Here is a 20,779-nt window from a genome sequence, read left to right as displayed (position 1 = left end):
AAGACTGTGGCTACACTTAAATGCCAATATACTGAACACAATTTATCTGCAATGACTATGGCAATTCAGAATCCCATGTAAAGAAATGGCCACTTTGTAGAATTGCTTAAAATGGGGAAATTATATGGGAGTCATTCCATCAATGTGCAAAGTCTCTATTGACTTTGGATTTTTTCGGAAGTTGTGAATTAGGAAGGCAGTGTACAAGCCCACTTTAATTAATAGCAGGCAGTAGAGGCAAGGGGTGCTCAGCACAACTATTTGGAATGGATTTTAAAAAAGATTGCGGTATTTTATTTAATGTCTATAGAGGTGTCTTTATGTGGACAACTTGATTTGTTCTTTGAAAGGTGTGAAAGACAGGAAAGATTGTGGAGATAACATAAGGGAAACACAAAAGGAAGACATCAAGAGGGATATGTTTGAAGAGGTGGAGATGTGTGTTTTATGTTTTTGGTGGGAGATGATAGACTCCTTACTTTTCATTTTTTTATATGGGAGTGAAGCTTAGACTCCTTACTTTTCATTTTTTTATATGGGAGTGAAGCTTGGGAATGAAGTTGATTAGTGTGTGGAGAAGAAAGAATTAACAAAGGAGAGTTGAAGAGGAGTTGAAGCCAAGCCAACTGCAATCCAGAGTACCTCAAATATTTCCTCTACCTGATGGCTGTGCAGTGGAAGATCCTGATGTTGAGTGGGTAGAAGCCTCTGGTGGCTTTGTGGTCAGAGCAGACCAGGACAGCAAGTCTTGAACACACTGAAAATATCCTGCATGGGCCTACGTTACCTCTACATTGTTCATTCCATCTCATCCTCAACCAGGTCCCAAAGCTCACAGTGTTTGTTGCTTTCCAGTCTGTGCCATGTGAGGGTACCTGCAGGACCAAAGCCGCCACCCTGATCCTGTGAGGACAGATTAGCTCAGCTGAACTTAATTTGCATAAAAAATAATGTGGATGGACCTGAATTTCCAACAGTAGCTGTAAAGCCACCATTTTAAACTGTTCAGTGGGAAAACACAAACTTTTTAAAGTAAGCGAAAAACAACTTTACACTTATTAATCTTTGGCAAGCTGTGCAAATTTAATTTAATGGATAATTTGCTATCTAGAAAATCGTTTCTTACTGTGAAGTGAATGTTACATGTGGCTGATAGATGTGGGTGTCAATGACAAATGATAATGACAAGAGAAGTGAATCTGATGTGTCCTTCATTTGTTGTGCATACAGGTCAGTATAATGTGCTCAGAAAATGTAAAGTGAAAAAAAACAAATTTTAATCTGTGTTTGTCTGGTTATGGTAAATATTTGCTGATACTGAACATGATAACTGCTTGCAATCCTTATTTTATTTTATTTGTTGATACTACTGTACAGGTTATAAGTGGAAAAGTTTAATGGCACATTAAACAGTATTGAAGTCTGCTTTACATTATTAATATGAAAGTCATCTGCTGTCAGGATAATTCAGTGAAATCAGTACTCATTCCTTATGTTAATGATTGATTTGTTTTGAACATTGGCTTCAGGGTTCTTTTGTAAGCTGCTGCAAGCATGGTTTGGCAAGAGGCTTAGGTGTTAGGAATGCAAATGTTTAGCAATACTTTCACCTTGTAGAATATTTTTAGTGCATATGAGTAGGTTTAATTTCTGTAAATCAAGCTAAACTAGTTGTACATCTGTTTGTTATTTCAGGTAAATGAATGATGCAGCAGCAAGGATCCAGACAGAGGAAAGACAATTTCAGCACTGAGGAAAACATAGGACCCTCTAAACATATGGTGAATGTCTTTTTGGAAAGGAGGATCCAAAACAAGCTGAAAGAGCAAAGGTGTGGGACCAAGTGCTTATGGATATAAATGCTGTTGGGCAGAGGAACTGTTCATTGACCCAGTACAGTAAAAGGTCTAACAATAAGGTGGACATGCCAGAGCAAAGGCAAGGCAGAATGCTGTTGCCCACAGAAGCACTGCCGGGACCTCTTACACTTATCCCTTTAACATGCCAAGGGAAGATGACTATGACACCAAAGAGGATGGCATGGACATAATCAGAGGTAATACAGACACTGGCAATTACTCACCTCAGCAGTAACCATGGGCATTCATTAAGAAAGGTTAGTTCATCTACAAGGACAACTTCACATAGTGAAGACTACTGCAAAGGTTAACTGCTTGCATATAACACATGATAATTTGTCAACAGTTGAACCCTCCATTTCTGCCTATCATGAAAGTAGACCAAGTGTTCATGGTAAGTGTACTCCATGCCACATTATATGACATTCATTACTGTGTTCCAGGGTTTCAGTAATAATGTCATCAATTAATCCTTCACAGTGTCAGCATCAGAAATGAGCAGTTCCACTGTGCCAGCACAGCTGGATATCATCAGCAGACTGGCTGATGTTGATGATAGCATAGCATATTTATGAGATAGCCTGAGGGCAATAGCACACAGCAGCCAAGTGGCAGGATCACACACCACACAGCCGCTATATAACTTTGCAGGAAATAACACACGATAACAAAGTCAAGTAGATGATGACACTGCACTGTGAACTGTAAAGGAAGAAAGCCCATGAATCTCAACACCATTGTTTCCTCAAGCACAGTAACACCTTCAGGAGGATAACAAAATCTCAGCAAAAGCAGTGTTGACTGCAACACCAGTGCAAAAGTGCAAGCGCATGCCACAGCTACATCTAGAAACTTGGGCAGCATTGGCTTCCCCATCTGTAGCTATGCCAGGAGATTGTCCAGGCACCGTTCATTTCCACAGACAGGTAGCAATGGCTTGAACACTATTCGGCATGCATGAAGATTTCCAACATTACATAGAAATGGTAGAGAGTCGGGATGACACTTTTGTCATACTCATGTTCAATATTGCGGCACACACAGTAGCCATCTCTGCCTCCATGCATACACTAATCAGAAGCTACCAGACTCAATTAAGAAAAAACAGTGGGTGATTACAGGGTGATGTCTGGACATGGGCAGGGGGCAATGTACTTTACCCATCATGAGCTTCTCAGGAAAGTATATTAAAAACTGGCAGGAGAGGACATAACACAAAAGAAGTCAGGTAGGCCTTGTCAGTTTTCATCTATATGTTGCAGAACTTCCCATTCAAAGTCTCAGTTATGCAACAATATGCAATCACTCTGTAGCATCACCTGCAAATGTAAATTATGTCAGTGCAGCAAATCAGCATCAAGCTCACATACCAGCACTTCCACATGATCTCAGCTACCAGTCTTTCCTTAGAGGATGTTGTCTATGATGCATATGACCTCATTAAAACGGGGCTGGCAGTGCAGCTACTGAAAATATCACGTGACAACTCACCAGCATGCATATCAGTAAACTAATGTCACTGGTTAAAGTCAAAGAATATGTTAAAAAGAATGTGGGAAGGAAACAGTGGACACAATCTGCAGAATGCAATTTAAAGCAGTATTGAGAGACATTCAGCAGCATGTATTTGACTTGAGTAATGCTAATGATTACAACGAGCGAAAAAATAAAAAGGAGGAGTAATCTGCAGACGGCAATGAAGAACACTATTAAAGGGCTATTCAGCAGCATGAGTTTGAATTGAGTAATGGTATTGCTTATAATTACCAGAAAGATAACTTAAAAAAAATTAAAATAACAGGGGTGGGGAGTAGCACACTGAAATATTAAGGGCCAAACACAGTGAAAAAAAATGATTTAATGAGTAACACTAATCCTGCCCTCAACACTAGTAGTGTGCTAACATCACTATCAGCACAGATGATGTGTGCTATTACTTCTGATGACACAAGGGTAGGTGTCTATGACAGAATTAATTAATATGATGAGCAGTACCTGAACAGAGAATAAAACAATTTCTTATTTATCAGAAGAAAAGTACAGAAAGATTAGAATATACCAAAACAAATATTATGCAATTCCCTTTCCTGTGAAAGGTAGCACCTCATGCAAACTGCAAGGTGGAATACAGCAGCAGTACAAGGTTAGATACATTTAATTTATTCAAGCTACTCAGTCAAGTAGTGCAAAAGCAATTATGAAATAATGAACATTCCAGCAGAAGCAGTAACTGTATATCTCACTTCAGTCTCTAAACAAAGCAAATGCAGTAATACAGTACAAATTTACATACGTCTTACATGCTGCAAATTCCATTCACTGCACAGATCATAGTGATAAGTGAATCATGAGTCTGACTATATGGTAACAACAAACAACAACTATATTTAAACCTTGTGAATAGCTATACTTAAAAAATTATATAAAGGTAAGAGGGAATGTCTGATGCACAGTGACAGTAGGCCTTGCAACACACAGCATAGTCAACACATAACAGTGCATACATTAATTACATTCTATGTGTTTTCATAATAAAGGTAATGCTGACCTTAATGTCATGGTCCATAGCTCTAGACTAAATGCCACTTCCTTGCCTGCACAGCCGTATACTATACATGAGCTGCATGGAGTCCCTTACTGCTACTGGTGCTGCTGGCTGGCCATCAGCAATATCATCATACATGCAAGAACCTACAGTGGGAGCTGCAGTACTATTATGGGGCAGTTCAATAAATGACCAGCCATGATCATGTTGTGCAGAATGCAATGTGGTAAACATACTGCATGCAGTAGCAGGGTCATACTTAACGGCAACCCCAGACTCATCCAGGCAGTGGAGCTGGGCTTTCAGCAAGGCAAACACCCGCTCAATGGCAATCCATGTCTGGACAGGGTGGTGATGTACCTTTCTTTGCAGCTATCATAGGGTACTTATAGGAGTCATTAACCAAGACTTAAGTGAATAGCCTGCATCACCTAAAACACAAGAAAAGAAAAAGAGAGGGGGGCACAAAAGGGAAGGGTGGTTTAGTACCAAACAATACATTAACCAGTGTATAACTACTTATATAATTATTATAAAGCTGTCTACTTACAAACAAGGTGATCATGGGGCATGCAAGAAGAGGTGGGAAAATGAACTTGTGTGCTAGATATGGAAATCATGGCACTGCTAGGATGCTAGGCCAACACATTGATGATGCACCCCCATTGCATCACACTCTACCTGACAGGTGATGGACTGCTATCCCTTCCTATTTCATTTTGTGCACATTGTATGGTCTTGATTGGGTCTTAATGGCAACATGGTCCAATCTATTGCACCAAGCACCTCAAGAAAATGTGCTATCCTGTAGAAGGCATCTATGGTTCTCACTTGCTCCTGCCGTGATGCTGGCAGATGAATATACTGATGCACACATGCCAACAGTATGCCAAGAAACTGCAAAGAGTCTTTGTGGGATAAGCTTGAGATGTATCCAATGTGCCCCCAGTCAGTCTCTGGAAGGAGCCCATGGCAAGCAGAGGGCTATACATACCTTATTTTTTCCACAGGTATATGAAGACCACACATCCCCCAGTTCACATCTGTGGGCCATACAAGCTCACTAGGGGCTAGACTATAAAATTATTTATAAAATTATTTTCCAAAGATAATAAGGATAGAACAAGTACTGTTACTGAGGGGTAGGGTATTAGAAGACCACTGGAGAATGTTAATGAACTTTGTAGTACGGGGAAAGAGATGGGGATGAGAAAGCTGGAAGACTATGGCATGTTATCCAAAAGGCATTTACTAATGCTGTATTTTCTGTTCAATGCATTGGACCAGGTGTTGGTGAGGATAATTTTGGTTGGGGATACAGGCCATCAACTGAAACATATCAATGGAAGTAGGATTGGGGATAGTAGATCTGGGTAGTTCAACATGTAGGGATGAGTTTTGTACCCAGGGTTATTTTTGATAGCAAAAGAAATGTCAGTGCATAAGTTAAGGAAACTCATCGCACAGTGAGAAAGTAATATGAAAAAGAGCAGCATTAACATAGCTACTGAAGACTACATACTGTTACTGTAGGGTGCAGGATGGATGTTACTACATGTTCTGGAGATTTCATATATGATTTGGCATAAAGTGGGCCTAAAGTATTACTCCAAATTTGATTTGGATAGGAGAGAGGAATGTAGACAGTGAGGTTTCCTTCTCTGGAGAGGTGATAAATATTTGGGGTTTAGGGTATTTCCTACATTGCAGGTTATTTCAGATATTAATCAGGAAGTGTGAAGGATTAATATATATAGGATAGCTGTCTAAATTATTGGAGAGGTTGAAAAATCATGGGAAAGGATAGAAATTACTTGATTCTTGACACTACCATTGCTACTCCATTTGATAAGATGCAGCAGAAATTCAAAAAATATGTAATAGATTTGGGAAGAGGTAAGAGTGGGATGGATAGGGAAGGAAAGAATGAGACTGATCTGAGAAGGAGGATGGTTATGTCAATGTGTAGTCAATATGTAGTGACATCAAAGTTGGTGAAGACATTTAGAGAAGAGAGTTGAAAGAAGCTGAAGTAGAAGAGATGGAAACATGATGAGGGATTATGTGGGTTAGCTTTGGTTAACATAACAGGCAATGTTAAAAACAATATAGAAATACATTGGTGGTAAATTGGAGTTATGGGTGAGGATAAGAAATGGATTAAGGACATGTAGAAAAAAATCAGAATTTTCAGAAAAGTATTGGTGAATAGGAGACAAGGATTTTGAAGTATCAGTAAGATGTGATTAGAATGGGTAGAAGAAGGGAAGTGCAAACATTTGAACATCTTAGAAGGGAGTATAGTTTGGGAAAAGGGATTGGGTATTGCATATTAAGAAGGATGCCGGGGGGTGAGGAACAAAATGGGGGAGTGGACAGTGGATGGGGAGTTGTATGACAGATGAGGTAGAGGACAGCAGTAGTAAAATGGTATGATATATAAGGGCTTAGAGAGGAATGGGGGAAAGGAGAAGATGGAGAACTTGATGGTTGTGAGCAAGAAAAAGTGATAAATGAGAAGTGGATGAAGTGAGGGATTATGCATAGAAGGTAGGCAAACAAGTGAATGGGATAGGCCTGATCCAGGATATGAACCTAAGGTTGCTTCACAGAAGGTATAGAATACCCAAATATCTTAAAAATGAGCATTATCAGGTAGAAGTGAAGTGTTGGAGATCAGTGGATTAGAGACAGATAACTCACATATCTGATAGGATTGCAGATGGTGTTCATGACTGGTGAAAACAAAAGGAGAATTATGGAAAAATAGAAATGGAGGAGAAGGGGTCTATATCAGTTCATCGAAATGTCTGAAGTTCGAACACCATATATTCAAACTTCAAACCACGAACTGCACAAACATTGAAGTCTTAGAACAGCGATTGTTTTTCCCAGGGAAATAATCGCTGTTCCAAGAAACACACACACAACACAAACACACCAAAACAACATTAATCCACACACATGCACTCAAAATCCTACATCTAACCCTACACTAAACTGTACATACACTACTACCTATCTACTTACCTTAACCCAAACCCTAACCCTAAGGTCCTTCACTATCGCACACTCACCTGACCCATGCCCTAACCCTAACTCACCTATCCAAGCCTAACCCTAAAGTCTTTCAATATCACACACCCACCTCACCTGTGCCCTAACCCTAACTCACCTAACCGGTGCCCTAGCCCTAACATCCACACAATCGCATACTTACCTGAACCTGACCCGTAACTTCCCACCACAGTCCTGATACTCACGAAGCCACAGAAATGGCCCACCGAATTCTTTCCCTGGGAAAGAATTCAGTGTTCTACGGCTTCGCAATTACCAGTGTTTGAACTTTACAGTTCGAACATCTGGTATTCGATATTCAGCCATTTTGACAGACTGATATAGACCCAAGGAGAAGTAGATGATAGCTGGCTAATATATGTCTTCCGAGTAGGCAAGAAGGAAAGGCATGGAATAAAATATACACATGAAATTGCTTAAAAAGACTGGAATAATGTGGAGATAGAAAAAGGGAAAATATGGGATATAAAAATGGTAGATGTTAAGTGGTGATGGATAGTACAAGGGAAACAGAAAGGAAAGTTGATCAGAGAGTTAGGAAGACATTAGAAAATAGGCGAGATAGTGCAAGTGGAAAGAAGGAACAGACACGCAGGTGTCTGTGTCAAAGGAAAAATAAACTTCAAAAATGATCAATAAACGACAGGTTCAGGTTAAGGCACTTTAATCTTGCAGCAAGGAGACAAAAACGTGCTAATACAGAGTTTGTCTAACTAAAATCAGGAAGTAAGGTCATTTGTATACATTTTCTAACAAGACATTGCCTACCAAGCTGACGTAACAGATCACAAGTTTTAACATCATTACTTCATAGCAGCTGTTTGCCCATGATTTTCTGCTTGCACTATCAATTTTATGAAAAACTTCCTAAGAAAAACAATGTGGCCTTGGTGACCACCGGTTAGATACAGCTTCCCACTATGTTATGTTAAAATTCAAGGTACTATAGCTAATTTGAGCACAAAGCAAGTACAGATTCTTCAAGCAGTCTTTTGTTTCATGTATCTCTTCTTTTCCGCAGCTGTGCATGTTCTCATAACACGAACAGAGCTGATTGTTCATATTCAATCATATTATAGAAAACAGTATTGTTCTATTCATACCCTATTCATTCATTTTCCTGACCTAGCAGATAATCACCTGCTTCTCAGTACATTTCCAAAAGGCATGAACATGATTTTTTCTGTGCTAGCAAATACTAGGTCAGGGTGCATCTTGCAGTTTCAGAAAGCATACTGTAGTCTGAAAAATCATCTTAGAATTTCATACAGAATTAAGCTGTACATAAAATAGAATGAAATGTGTTAACTCTTTTAGCTTATAATAAGCACTAAACATATATTAATACATATTTTTATAACATTTCCCCCTGTTAATACTTTTTATTCTATTTTCAAAAGCATAAACAGTTTGCTTCTTCTCCTAACCTCTTCCATTTCAGATTTGCAGTTAAGAGAGTCATTCAGTTTAAACTTATGAAAGCATTTCAGTTTTCAACAACTCTTCAGTTTCAGTACTTTGATACAAAGTCTCAGAAACTGATATGTCTATAAAATCTTTGATTAACTTTTTCATGCAGGGAATACCACAACAAATGCATGCTCCTAATAGGAGTAATCCTACACAAATGGCAATCAGGATGTTCATTAGGATGGAACCCCACCCCCAAACAAATTCTGGAAAAAGTCCATCAGAGGGTTTGGGCCTGGTTTGGTCATGGCCGGCACTTGCTGGATCACCTCAAGATGGTCGTTTATCTCATGCTGGTTGTCAGAAATATACGAACAGCATTCTTCTTTGATTAAAGTGCACGTACCACCTCTCGCCACTAGGGTGAAGTCGAGAGCCATGTGGTTTTGAAGCACCACAGTTCACATAGCGTTTAGTTAATCAGTCATTAATTCAAGAGCAGACAAAGTTGCATTGCATATAACTTCGAGAAGTTTGGACAGTTTTCTCAGCTCCCAAATCGATTTCACTGCGCCATATGCAGGGGCTATGCCTGCCCATGATATAATAGTGTCACTCAAGTCCATGTGTGTCAGTTTATCTTTGTTTTTCACAGAATTATGGTTTCTCCATCCTGCTTCGATTCATCCCACTGGATTCTCAGGTCTCTTGATTGGATTTCCAGGTTTACTGCTGACCTCTATGACGTTTCGAATTTTACCTCGAGGCAAAGCTGCAGTGTGTCGTATGGCCGGAACCAGGTAACCCAAAAAAACAACTGCCGGACCAATTCTCAAGAAGCCATTTGTATGCCTTTTTCCCACAAACAAAATAACAATTCTCTACTTTAGTATTGATATATGCTTGCCCTGCATGAAACATTTTCTTATCAATGATAGAAAGTTGCTTCAAAAGAACAGGATTATGCTGTATTTCACTAACAGTTTTTTTGCATTTTCTCAAGATATGAGCCTTAGTTTGTATCACAAATAGTTTCTGCCTTATTAGCCTTGATATAACATTTATAAGAAACAGTCACATTGCAATTGCTCCAACCCACCTGAATAGTGTCATTTTTATAAAAACATACAATTCCTTTTTGTGCAACAGGTAGGTACAATGCTATTTTGTCTTGTGATTTTACAGGTGTAGTATCAAAAATCAAATTTTCCCAGGTCTCATTGACTTCTAGGGGGACAGCAGTCATTAATAATCCCCCGTATGCTGTTGGTATAGCTGTACAAATCCAGCAGTTCAAAACATTAAAAGTCTCAGCATACACACATTTAATTGCTTGGTAAGTGTTAAAGTTTGGGTGCCAGTCTATGAGTAATGCATCATGTTTGTTCAGTCCAACTCGTGTGGCTGAAAACAGAAAAGGCCACAGCAAAAAGATTATTGTTACCAGTATAGCTAACAGGATGATCATGCAATTTTTCTGAGGTTGTTCTGCATCCCTGTTTAGTCTATACCTGGTCATTTTGTTCTTGTTGTATAACAGTAGCAAGGTTTTTGTCCAGTTCAAAGTTCTTGACCAGTTTGCAGTGCGTCAAATGGATCCAGGACACACGTTCAGCTATCTTGACTGCAGTGGGTGTTGCCAGCAAAACTTGGTATGGTCCCTCCCACTTTGGAGAACTCCACTTTCTTTTCTTCATGACCTTCACCCAGATCCACGATCCTGGTTGTACTACTGCTTCTGATGGTCTGGTCTGTTCTTTATCTGAATCAGAATTTAATTGCAGAAGTTGTTTGTTATTCAGAAGTCTCCTCATATACTCTGCAAGTGAACTGTCAGCCTCCTGGTCTGCAGGCATGAAAGGTTTCCACTGAGGTATATAATATGCCCTCCCAAACAGTGTTTCAAAAGGAGTTAACCCGTTTACATTTGGAACAGTTCTCATGCTCAACAGTGCCAGAGGCAGACAGTGCACCCAGTTCTTCTGTGTCTCACTAATCAATTTCCTAAGCTTATTTTTCAGAATCCCATTATGCACAATGTTTTTTCAAGGAAATCCCGAAATAATGGCTTAATTGTTGTATGGTTTGATTTACAAAGTGTGTGCCATTGTCACTATAGATCTTTTCTGGTATGCCAAATCTAGGAATAATTTCTTTAACAAGGACTTTTGCAACAGTAGCTGCATCTGGATTTTTGGTCGGAAAAGCTTCCACCCATTTGGAAAACATATCTATAATGCCAAGACAGTACTTTTTATTTTCGCATTTGTTTAGTTCTATGAAATTCATACAGATTGTATGGAATGGGTACGGTGGTGTAGGGAAACTCCCTTGCTTAGGCTTCAGTGCTCCCTGTGCATGATGCCTGTTACAAACATGGCATGCTGCACAAAAAATTTTTGTGTAGTTTGTAAATCCATACGTTGTAAACACTGAATTCACTAACTGTACCATAACCCCTGTTGAGACATGGCACTGCCCATGGCTCAACAAAGCTGCATATCTAAACAAGTTAGACGGCAAAATCGGTTTTCTTTCTTTGGAGATGTACAGCCCTTTCTCAAGAATTGCTCCTCGTTTTATCCATTTTTGTTATTCTACATTTGTAGTAAGTGTCTGCATTGTTTTTAACATTTCTAAATCTAAAATCTCAGAAGGTTGTAATTCCTTACTCAAAAGAAATACTTCTGAAGCTGAAGCTGCCTGCTTTGCAGCTGTATCAGCTCTCGCATTACCTTTTGAAATCCTGTCCTGTTGCTTGGTATGAGCTACGCATTTACAAATAGCTACTTTCTGATGAAACTGAATAGATTCTAACAAATCTAAAATAAATTGCACATGATTAATCAATTTACCAGTAGATGTTATCATTCCTCTATTTTTCCACTGCTGTGCAAAAACATGTACAGTAGAAAAAGCGTACTGGCTGTCAGTAAAAATGTTCACACTTTTACCCTTTGCCAAGGTACATGCCCTTGTCAAAGCAATCAATTCTGCTGCTTGTGCAGCTAAGTTGTGTGGTAAAGACTTTGCTTCTAAAATCTCAGCATAAGAAACTACTGCATACCCTACCAGATTATGTCCTGTAGGACCCTTTTTGCACCAGCCATCCACATAGTATGTCACCTCGGCATCATCCAAGGGAACATCCATGAGATCTTTTCTAGGCAGTGTCTTTTGCTCAATCTCCTGCAGGCAGCAGTGTGGTTTGCCATCTGCAGGGGTTGGGAGCAAGGTTGACGGATTCAAAGTTGTGCATCATTCAATTGTCATATGAGGTTGGCTCAGCAGTATAGTCATACAGGAAAGATCCCTAGCAGGAGAAAGATATGCCACTTTTTCTTGCAGTAAAATAATCATGACTGCATGAGGCACTCTTAATGTGAGAGGGTGGAATAACACTACTGAGGCTGAAGCCTGTACTGCCATTGCAGCTGCGACTACTGCTTGTACACAGTGGGGCAAGGATCGCTCCACTGGGTCTAGCTGTGATGAATAGTAAGCTATGGGGCATTGTTTGTCCCCATGTTGCTGTGTTAACACTGATGTCATATAGCCTTGCTTACAATCTACAGTTTGGAAAAATCGTTTATGATAGTTTGGTAATCCTAAAACTAATGAGGATGCTATCAGTTGTTTTAAATGCAGAAAGCTGATTCTGCTTCTGGTGTCCATTGTAACGACTCTTGTGCTGCCATATGCTTCTTGTATATTAAGTTGATCAGTGGAGCAGACTCCAAGGCATAGCTTGGAATCCAACTCTGACAAAAATTAGTCGTACCTGGGAAGGACATCATTTCCTTCTTGGTAGTCGGTTTGGGTGCTTGCAATATTTCTGTTTTCCTGTCTTCATCTAATATTCTGCCTTCTTTGGATATTACATATCCCAGGTATTTAACCTGTTTTTTTTCCAAAGCTGCAGTTTGTTTTTGTTTACTTTGTGTCCTTGAGTGGCTAGAAATTGTAATAACGCTATGGTATATTCTCTGCATTCTTGCTGGGTGGGGGCTGCCAGCAGAATGTCATCTACATAAAGTAAAATCTGGCTGCCTTTTGGTGGGATAAATCCCGCCAAGTTACTTGCCATTTCCTGTGCAAATATTGTTGGACTCTCACAATATCCCTGTGGTAGTCGCGTGTATGTATACCTTTTCCCCTGAAATGTGAATGCAAACCAATGTTGGCTTTCAGGGTGTATCGGTATTGAGAAGAATGCATTGCTAATATCTACCACAGAAAAATACTTCTGTCGAGGCTTCAAATAATTTAATAAGGTGTGTGGATCTGGCACCGCAGGTGCTCTAGGTATAACTGCATCATTTACAGCTTGTAAATCTTGGACCATACGCCATTCTCCATTTGCTTTCCTAACAGGAAATAAGGGTGTATTACATGGCGAATCGGGAGATTCTATCAATACTCCTTCCTTAAGTAAGGCTGCTATTATAGGTTTGATTCCTACTTCTGTATCCTTTCTTAAGGGATACTGTCTCTTTTGAGGTCTAACTGCTGACTTTGGCGTGATAGTAACTTGTCCTGCTGTATGAATAAGTCCTACATCGGATTTCCCTGTTGACCAGAGAGTCTCTGGTATGCCTTGTAAGGCTTTTTCTGCTTCCTCTAGTAAGAGTGCTACTCAGCTGTCCTCACTTGCCTACAAGTGCACAAATTGGTGTGTCTGTGTTATCCAATTCAACTTCTGCTTTTGTACTCCCTGTTCTGACAGTTCTAATTCTGTCTGTTTTTCCCACCTTGTGACTTTTTCTCCTAGGTCTGCCCACTTCAAATTCTTGTCTTTAGTTAAACTAACATGTGGTAATCGATTAGATTTATAAAGTGCTAGGAATTCCTGGGGCAACAAACAGCTAACTACACTGTTCCCTTCTTTGTCCCAGTACAGATTATGCAATAATAATCTGTTAGCATGGTTTCTAAACAGTTCTTGCTCATATCCTTATCAGGTCCTGGTATGCTACAGTAATATAGAGTACGATGCAACAAATGCTGTTTATCAGTGTCAAGGGAGGGGGATTTACTGATGGCTACGTTCATCAGTTCTTCGGTTACTGCCCCTGGACCAGTTGTAACCAAGTCCTGGCTGTACCAATAAAATGTTTCACCCTCCGGTCGCACCACAAAAGTATCCATTTGTCACTGTGCTTCCATACCCTGCATGGTTGGAACTACTGCTATGCCAAATATCTGCATAAGGTCTCTGCCCAAAAGATTTACTGGGCATTTTGCAGAAACAACAATTTTGCTCTTCTGGGTCATCCCTGAAACAGGGTCAGTTATTGCTATGCTATGGGGGAGTGGCTCCCGATACAGCTGTCCATTAGCTGCTTTTACTAATATATAATCAAGTGATTCTGAATTTTCTGGTAGTTTGGAAGGATGTATCAGGGTCTGTGAAGCCCCTGAGTCATACAGAAATTTAACTTCCCTCCCCTCTACCAGAAGTGTAACTTCCAGTTTTGTGTCTGCTAAATAGAGCTCTAGGCTCAATAATGCCAAGTCTAAAATTTTGTTTTCTTCACCATTGATGATTTCTTGTACTTCCTCTATTTCTTCTATCACATTCTCTACTCCCTCTATCACATTTGCATTTGTCTTTTCTTGGTTATTCTCTTCTAGTGATTCTTGACTATCATATAGTCAGTCCTCACCCTCCTTATCTTCCATGGCTACCATTTTGTTTCGCCTGCAATCCCTTGCCAAATGTCCCTTTTTCCCGCATTTAAAACATTCACCCCTCTTCTTTCTCTCTTCAAACTCCTCTGATCGCTTATCAGATTGTTTGTTTCCCCTGGGCATTTTTCTTGCCCTTCTTCTCGGACTGTACTACAAAGACTTCTGCTCCATCTTCTACTGCAAATAATTGGGTTTTCTTTTTCTTTTTGCTATTAAAATGCCTTTTGGCATGTCTCGCATATTCAAGTAATGACTGTAATCTACTTGTACAGTGATCTACCATGTGCTTTGTAATGAAACTACTTATGAGTGAAATACTACCCTTCAAAAATGCATTCTTTAGTTTTTGTTCATATGGGGAATCATGTGTTTGGTCTTCAGGTACCTGCATTCCACAATGGTTATTAAAACACTCTAATAATCTAGCATAATATCTATCAACAGTTTCACCTTCCTGTTGGATGCATTGATTAATGCAAGTCCAGTCAGCCCTAGGCTTCCATTTCTCAGAGATTCGGTCTGTCAGACCATTCACTCTGTTATCCATTTCTACGTTGCTATGTGGGAGTGGCTTATGTTCTGCATTGGGGATTCCAGTTGCCACTGATCATGTGCCAATCTGGACCTATGATTTGTCTGACTACTTTCCCTACTTCTTCTCCATTTAAATGGTAACTTAACCTCATGCCCTGTAAGTCTTCTAGGAATTTTCTAAAATTAACTTTTGGATGGGGAATTCTCTTCCATGGCTACCATTTTGTTTCGCCTGCAATCCCTTGCCAAATGTCCCTTTTTCCCGCATTTAAAACATTCACCCCTCTTCTCTCTCTCTTCAAACTCCTCTGATCGCTTATCAGATTGTTTGTTTCCCCTGGGCATTTTTCTTGCCCTTGCTCTTCTTCTCGGACTGTACTACAAAGACTTCTGCTCCATCTTCTACTGCAAATAATTGGGTTTTCTTTTTCTTTTTGCTATTAAAATGCCTTTTGGCATGTCTCGCATATTCAAGTAATGACTGTAATCTACTTGTACAGTGATCTACCATGTGCTTTGTAATGAAACTACTTATGAGTGAAATACTACCCTTCAAAAATGCATTCTTTAGTTTTTGTTCATATGGGGAATCATGTGTTTGGTCTTCAGGTACCTGCATTCCACAATGGTTATTAAAACACTCTAATAATCTAGCATAATATCTATCAACAGTTTCACCTTCCTGTTGGATGCATTGATTAATGCAAGTCCAGTCAGCCCTAGGCTTCCATTTCTCAGAGATTCGGTCTGTCAGACCATTCACTCTGTTATCCATTTCTGCGTTGCTATGTGGGAGTGGCTTATGTTCTGCATTGGGGATTCCAGTTGCCACTGATCATGTGCCAATCTGGACCTATGATTTGTCTGACTACTTTCCCTACTTCTTCTCCATTTAAATGGTAACTTAACCTCATGCCCTGTAAGTCTTCTAGGAATTTTCTAAAATTAACTTTTGGATGGGGAATTCCCTCTGTGGCTTTCCGGATGTCTTCCGGTGTCCACGGTCTATACACTAAAAGAGTTGGGTCCTGTCCTGCCTGTGGATTTGGTACTTCTATGAGTGGACATATCTCTTCTTCACTCATAGCTCATGAATTTTTATTTATTTCATATAATTCAATATCCCCTCTTAAGTTATGTGTTTGAGACCTAGTCTCGACAGGATCTCTGGCAAATGGTTTTGATTTTGCAGGGACAGTTGGGTATAGCGGAGGTGGATCAACTTGTCCACTCGCTTCATATTCTGGTAAGGGAAGTGGAGGGGGTGGAGGGGCTGATGCTATTACTAGGTTATTGTCTTCTTTGTCTAAAAACATTGCTTTTGAATTTTTAATCTTTTGTTCCCTGCGGTTTGCTTCCTCAAGCCACCTGTGTGCCTGAGGAACTCCAAATTGGCGTTGCTTTTTTACCTTACCTTTTGCATCTGTTTTAAGTTGTTTGACAAGCTTGATAAGTGAAGGTTTGTCTAATTTGCCATCAAATTTGTATTTATTAACCCATTTTGTATAGTACCTAATGTTATAGGCACATTGTAATTGCATATATTTCGCGTCTTCAGTTAATGGCGGATCTCGGGATCTTTTTGTGCACCTATTTCCCATGTTGTCTTAACTTAGAAATTGTTACGTAACCCTTCTTATCACGTGGTACCACTATTTTCTTTTTTCACAGTTTATCTAGAATAACTGCCTACCTATCCTGTTTCCCTGGTCTATGACAAGACAGCAATCTTTTTTGTCCCTGATTTATACAAAATCTCCCTGACAAAAACAAATACTGTAACAAGTCCCTGATCTGAAACAGAGAAAAGGTAAATTCCTCCTTACCTGAGCCTCCATGATTACCGTCTCACTGATGGAACCGTTGACTCGTCCTCCAATCGCAGATCAGAAACAGTGGCTGGCCTCTTTTGAATGACAATTCAGTCGGAGGTCTTTCAGAGCAGAAGAACCGATGTGACCTCTTCGCCGTACGGTTTCATGCCACAGGGCCCATATGACCTGAGCTGGACCGAGAGTTTCCGGTCCGAAGGACCAATCTGTCAAAGGAAAAAATAAACTTCAAAAATGATCAATACACGGCAGGTTCAGGTTAAGGCACTTTAATCTTGCAGCAAGGAAACAAAAACGTGCTAATACAGAGTTTGTCTAACTAAAATCAGGAAGTAAGGTCATTTTTTTACATTTTCTAACAAAACATTGCCTACCAAGCTGATGTAGCAGATCACAAGTTTTAACATCATTACTTCATAGCAGCTGTTTGTCCATGATTTTCTGCTTGCACTATCAATTTTATGAAAAACTTCCTAAGAAAAACAACGTGGCCTTGGTGAGATACAGCTTCCTACTATGTTATGTTACCATTCAAGGTACTATAGCTAATTTGAGCATAAAGCAAGTACAGATACTTCAAGCAGTCTTTTGTTTCATGTATCTCTTCTTTTCCGCAGCTGTGCATGTTCTCATAACACGAACAGAGCTGATTGTTCATATTCAATCATATTATAGAAAACAGTATTGTTCTATTCATACTCTATTCATTCATTTTCCTGACCTAGCAGATAATCACCTGCTTCTCAGTACATTTCCAAAAGGCATAAACATGAATTTTGCTGTGCTAGCAAATACAATGTCAGGGTGCATCTTGCAGTTTCAGAAAGCATGCTGTAGTTTGAAAAATCATCTTATAATTTCATACAGAATTAAGCTGTACATAAGATAGAATGAAATGTGTTAACTCTTTTAGCTTCTAATAAGCACTAAACATGTATTAATACATATTTTTCTAACAGTCTGTTATAGAAGTCTAGAGATAAAAGGAAGAGAAGATGAGGAGAGAACAGGTGAGGAGTAGAATGATGGGTGTGGTTAGGCAGAGCAGACTTGTATAGTGTTAAGCAAATGAGATGAATGCGAATGTTACAGAGAGTATGCAGATTAATTCTTTACTTATGGCAGGATTGGTAAAGGAAATTATATATAGAGAGAGACTTAATAGTCCAGCTCAGCCTTGTCTTTTCTTTAACACCTTTATTGATACACAGCAAAATTTAGTATAGAGCTGCTATGGCTTGGGTGTACTTACAACTGGTATTAAAATGTTACAATAAGTAATACATATATCTTTTGAGGATATTTACTGACTTCTAGAGAAGACTTGCATGGTGTAATTACCAGGTATTAAGAAACATAAAATAACTGAAGTGACTATTACAGAGTTTGAAAACATTTTTTCCTTTTGCAGGATTTCTTCTAGCCCTGATTTCACTTGTAGTGGTGACAATTCATAAAGGAGATAGGCAAATGTTGAAATGAGTTGTTCATTTTTTTCTAGTAACATTGAAAGCGTTTTTATTTATATTGTACTTCTGTTAATTTTAACAGCTGTCATAAATCTATAGTTGGTTTGAAGGTGTGTGAACAAAGCAACTCCTACTCAATGAAATGAACCTCTTATCTGAGTGAAAAATGAAGATCTTCACATTGGAAACTGCTCATAAAATGTGCAGTTTGTAAATGGGTTCAGTGAAATGTGTTCCAACATATTTCTATTAACTTGTAGTCTGTTTTTTTAAAGCAATCATCTTACTTTGACAGCAGCTACGTTTAAGTTACATCTCTTCTCATAGAAATAACTACTTCTATCTTTATATAAAAGTGATATATTTTCTGGTTTAGGCAAATAGTCCTTAAATTACTTAAGAAGAACACTTGGAAATAAATATCTCTTAAAAGCATGCATTAGCCCCAAATCTTTGTGTTTTTTATTCAGCAAATACTTTTTGTCAAGTCTGCTCAGCTGCATTTAGATGTTTTGTGAATTGAGAAAGTAGACGTTGTATCACAGGCATCCATTATAGAGTTTTAATGAACATAGAAGGGCAAATTTCCAAACAGATCATCATCTGTGTCTTCACAAAGAATACTTTGAATATAAATATGAAACACTGTAGCACACTTAGCGTAATACTTCTTTCAACAAAATGCTGAAGGAAAAAAATGGAACTTCCAACCTAGCAAACATTGTTTCAGATGTCATTTTAGACAGTGATGTTTTTCTAGACAGTGAAAGTTTTGAGTAGCCAGTGAAATGTATTGGGAAAGTAACTGTTTTTGTTGTTTCCCTGTAGATAATATAATTTAATTCTATTTATTCCAGTTGTTCTCTCATTAGCTGCAGGAAACTTGTATTTTACAACACATAATAATTCTGGAGTAAAAATTAATCAAGAAATAAAACGGAATTTTAATATAAACAGTACTTTGTTTTCACAAGACACTAAAAGATGTTCTAATGCAGTGTCTGTGATAGTTCTGTACTGTTCATAGATAAAACACTTGACCCAAAAAATATAAGGAACTGTAGCCTTACCTGTGGATATCTGTTCAGCCCTAAAACCCTGGCCATGGTTATTGATATTCTAGATGACGAATCACCTATAACTGCAGATAGAGGATTCCCAGTATGACAGCGATAGTTTGGAATGATGCCACCCTTACCTGTCATCAGCCACATTGTTCCTTCAAGAGCTCTGGTTGCATCATCACAGGAGTCACGTAAGCCATAGCCCAGGGTGATATTTGATAAAATAGTTGGCATTTTGTTCACTTCTTCAATGACAAAGATAAAGGCATGCAGCCAGCGGTATTCTCTTATCTGAAAACTAAATTAAAAACAATACCACATAATTGGCTTATATTTGTGCCGGGTATTCGTCCTTTGTGTCTCTAACTGCTTCACTTTTGTTTATCTCAATCTTCCTTTTTTGTACCATGATGCATTTGTCCTGTCTGCTCAGCTACTAAACAGCCTTTATCTTGTGTTGTTCCATGTGTAAATCTTTTCATAAAATCTAACCACATAGCCTTAAGTTGGTTCATAATAAAGTAAATATGGCTCTGTGTATTTTAAGTTTTATTACAGTAGATTTCTTGCTATGTAACATTTTCTTTTCTTTCTCTCACCACTTTTTTATGTCACTTACTTATGTGTTTTATATTTTTGTAACTGCATTGTCTTCAGATAATACTGACTGGCTGCATTGGATCATTCAATTTTATTTTTAGTTCATCAAGAAATAACTACATTGCTACTGCACTGAATTTATGATATATTGCCTATAAACATTATTTTTAGTTTTATAATAGGTATATAACTTACATATCACACATTTCTGTAACTGGCATCTCCTGAAATGTGTTTTCGGGTGGGACTTTCCATGTGAAAATTGGAAATATTCCACCAATTGTAATATCTCCTTGCCTACTGTAAACATCAATGCCCATTTGTCTCTGTGAACAAACTTTTATAGAGATCAGTAATACAGGTTGTTGCATGAGTATTAATAAAAACAGGTAAACATGCTGTACTGTTTCATAGTATAACAGTGTATGTGTCACCATGCTGCTCTTTCTATAGCCAAACAATCCCAAGTTGTAAGGCCTAGGTAGAATTTCCAAAATAAAAAGTAAAGTTATCGAGTTAGTGTTCCACACTTAGTTATGTTCACATCTTTTCTCAAAGAAAGGATATGCTATATATGAACCTCTTGATATGCCCTTAAAATTTACTTTCAAGACACATGAAATACAACAGAAATATTGTGCGGGAATTCCTGAGCACATATTCTGGCATGAATACGTTATATATTTGATTAAAATAC

The 20,779-nt window shown here is 38.7% G+C and overlaps 1 protein-coding gene across 1 annotated transcript in view; it reads right to left on the bottom strand.

Annotated features, from left to right (window-relative positions):
• The window catches only part of LOC122791477 (extracellular calcium-sensing receptor-like), a 289,465-nt gene extending 269,063 nt beyond the window's left edge, over window positions 1–20,402 (bottom strand). Inside the window, exons 1-2 of the mRNA XM_044059219.1 lie at window positions 20,278–20,402; window positions 19,489–19,780 (exon numbers count right to left, since the gene is read on the bottom strand). Of these exons, the coding sequence (XP_043915154.1) occupies window positions 19,489–19,780; window positions 20,278–20,402 (417 nt within the window). The remainder of the gene's footprint in view (window positions 1–19,488; window positions 19,781–20,277) is intronic.
• Between the last annotated feature and the right edge of the window lie 377 nt (window positions 20,403–20,779).

Source organism: Protopterus annectens, chromosome 17.part0 (assembly GCF_019279795.1).
Source record: "Protopterus annectens isolate FY-2018-M chromosome 17.part0, PAN1.0, whole genome shotgun sequence".
Taxonomy (NCBI): domain Eukaryota; kingdom Metazoa; phylum Chordata; order Ceratodontiformes; family Protopteridae; genus Protopterus; species Protopterus annectens.
Note: the sequence above shows the minus strand (reverse complement) of the source record. Positions and strands in the feature narration are given on the sequence as shown.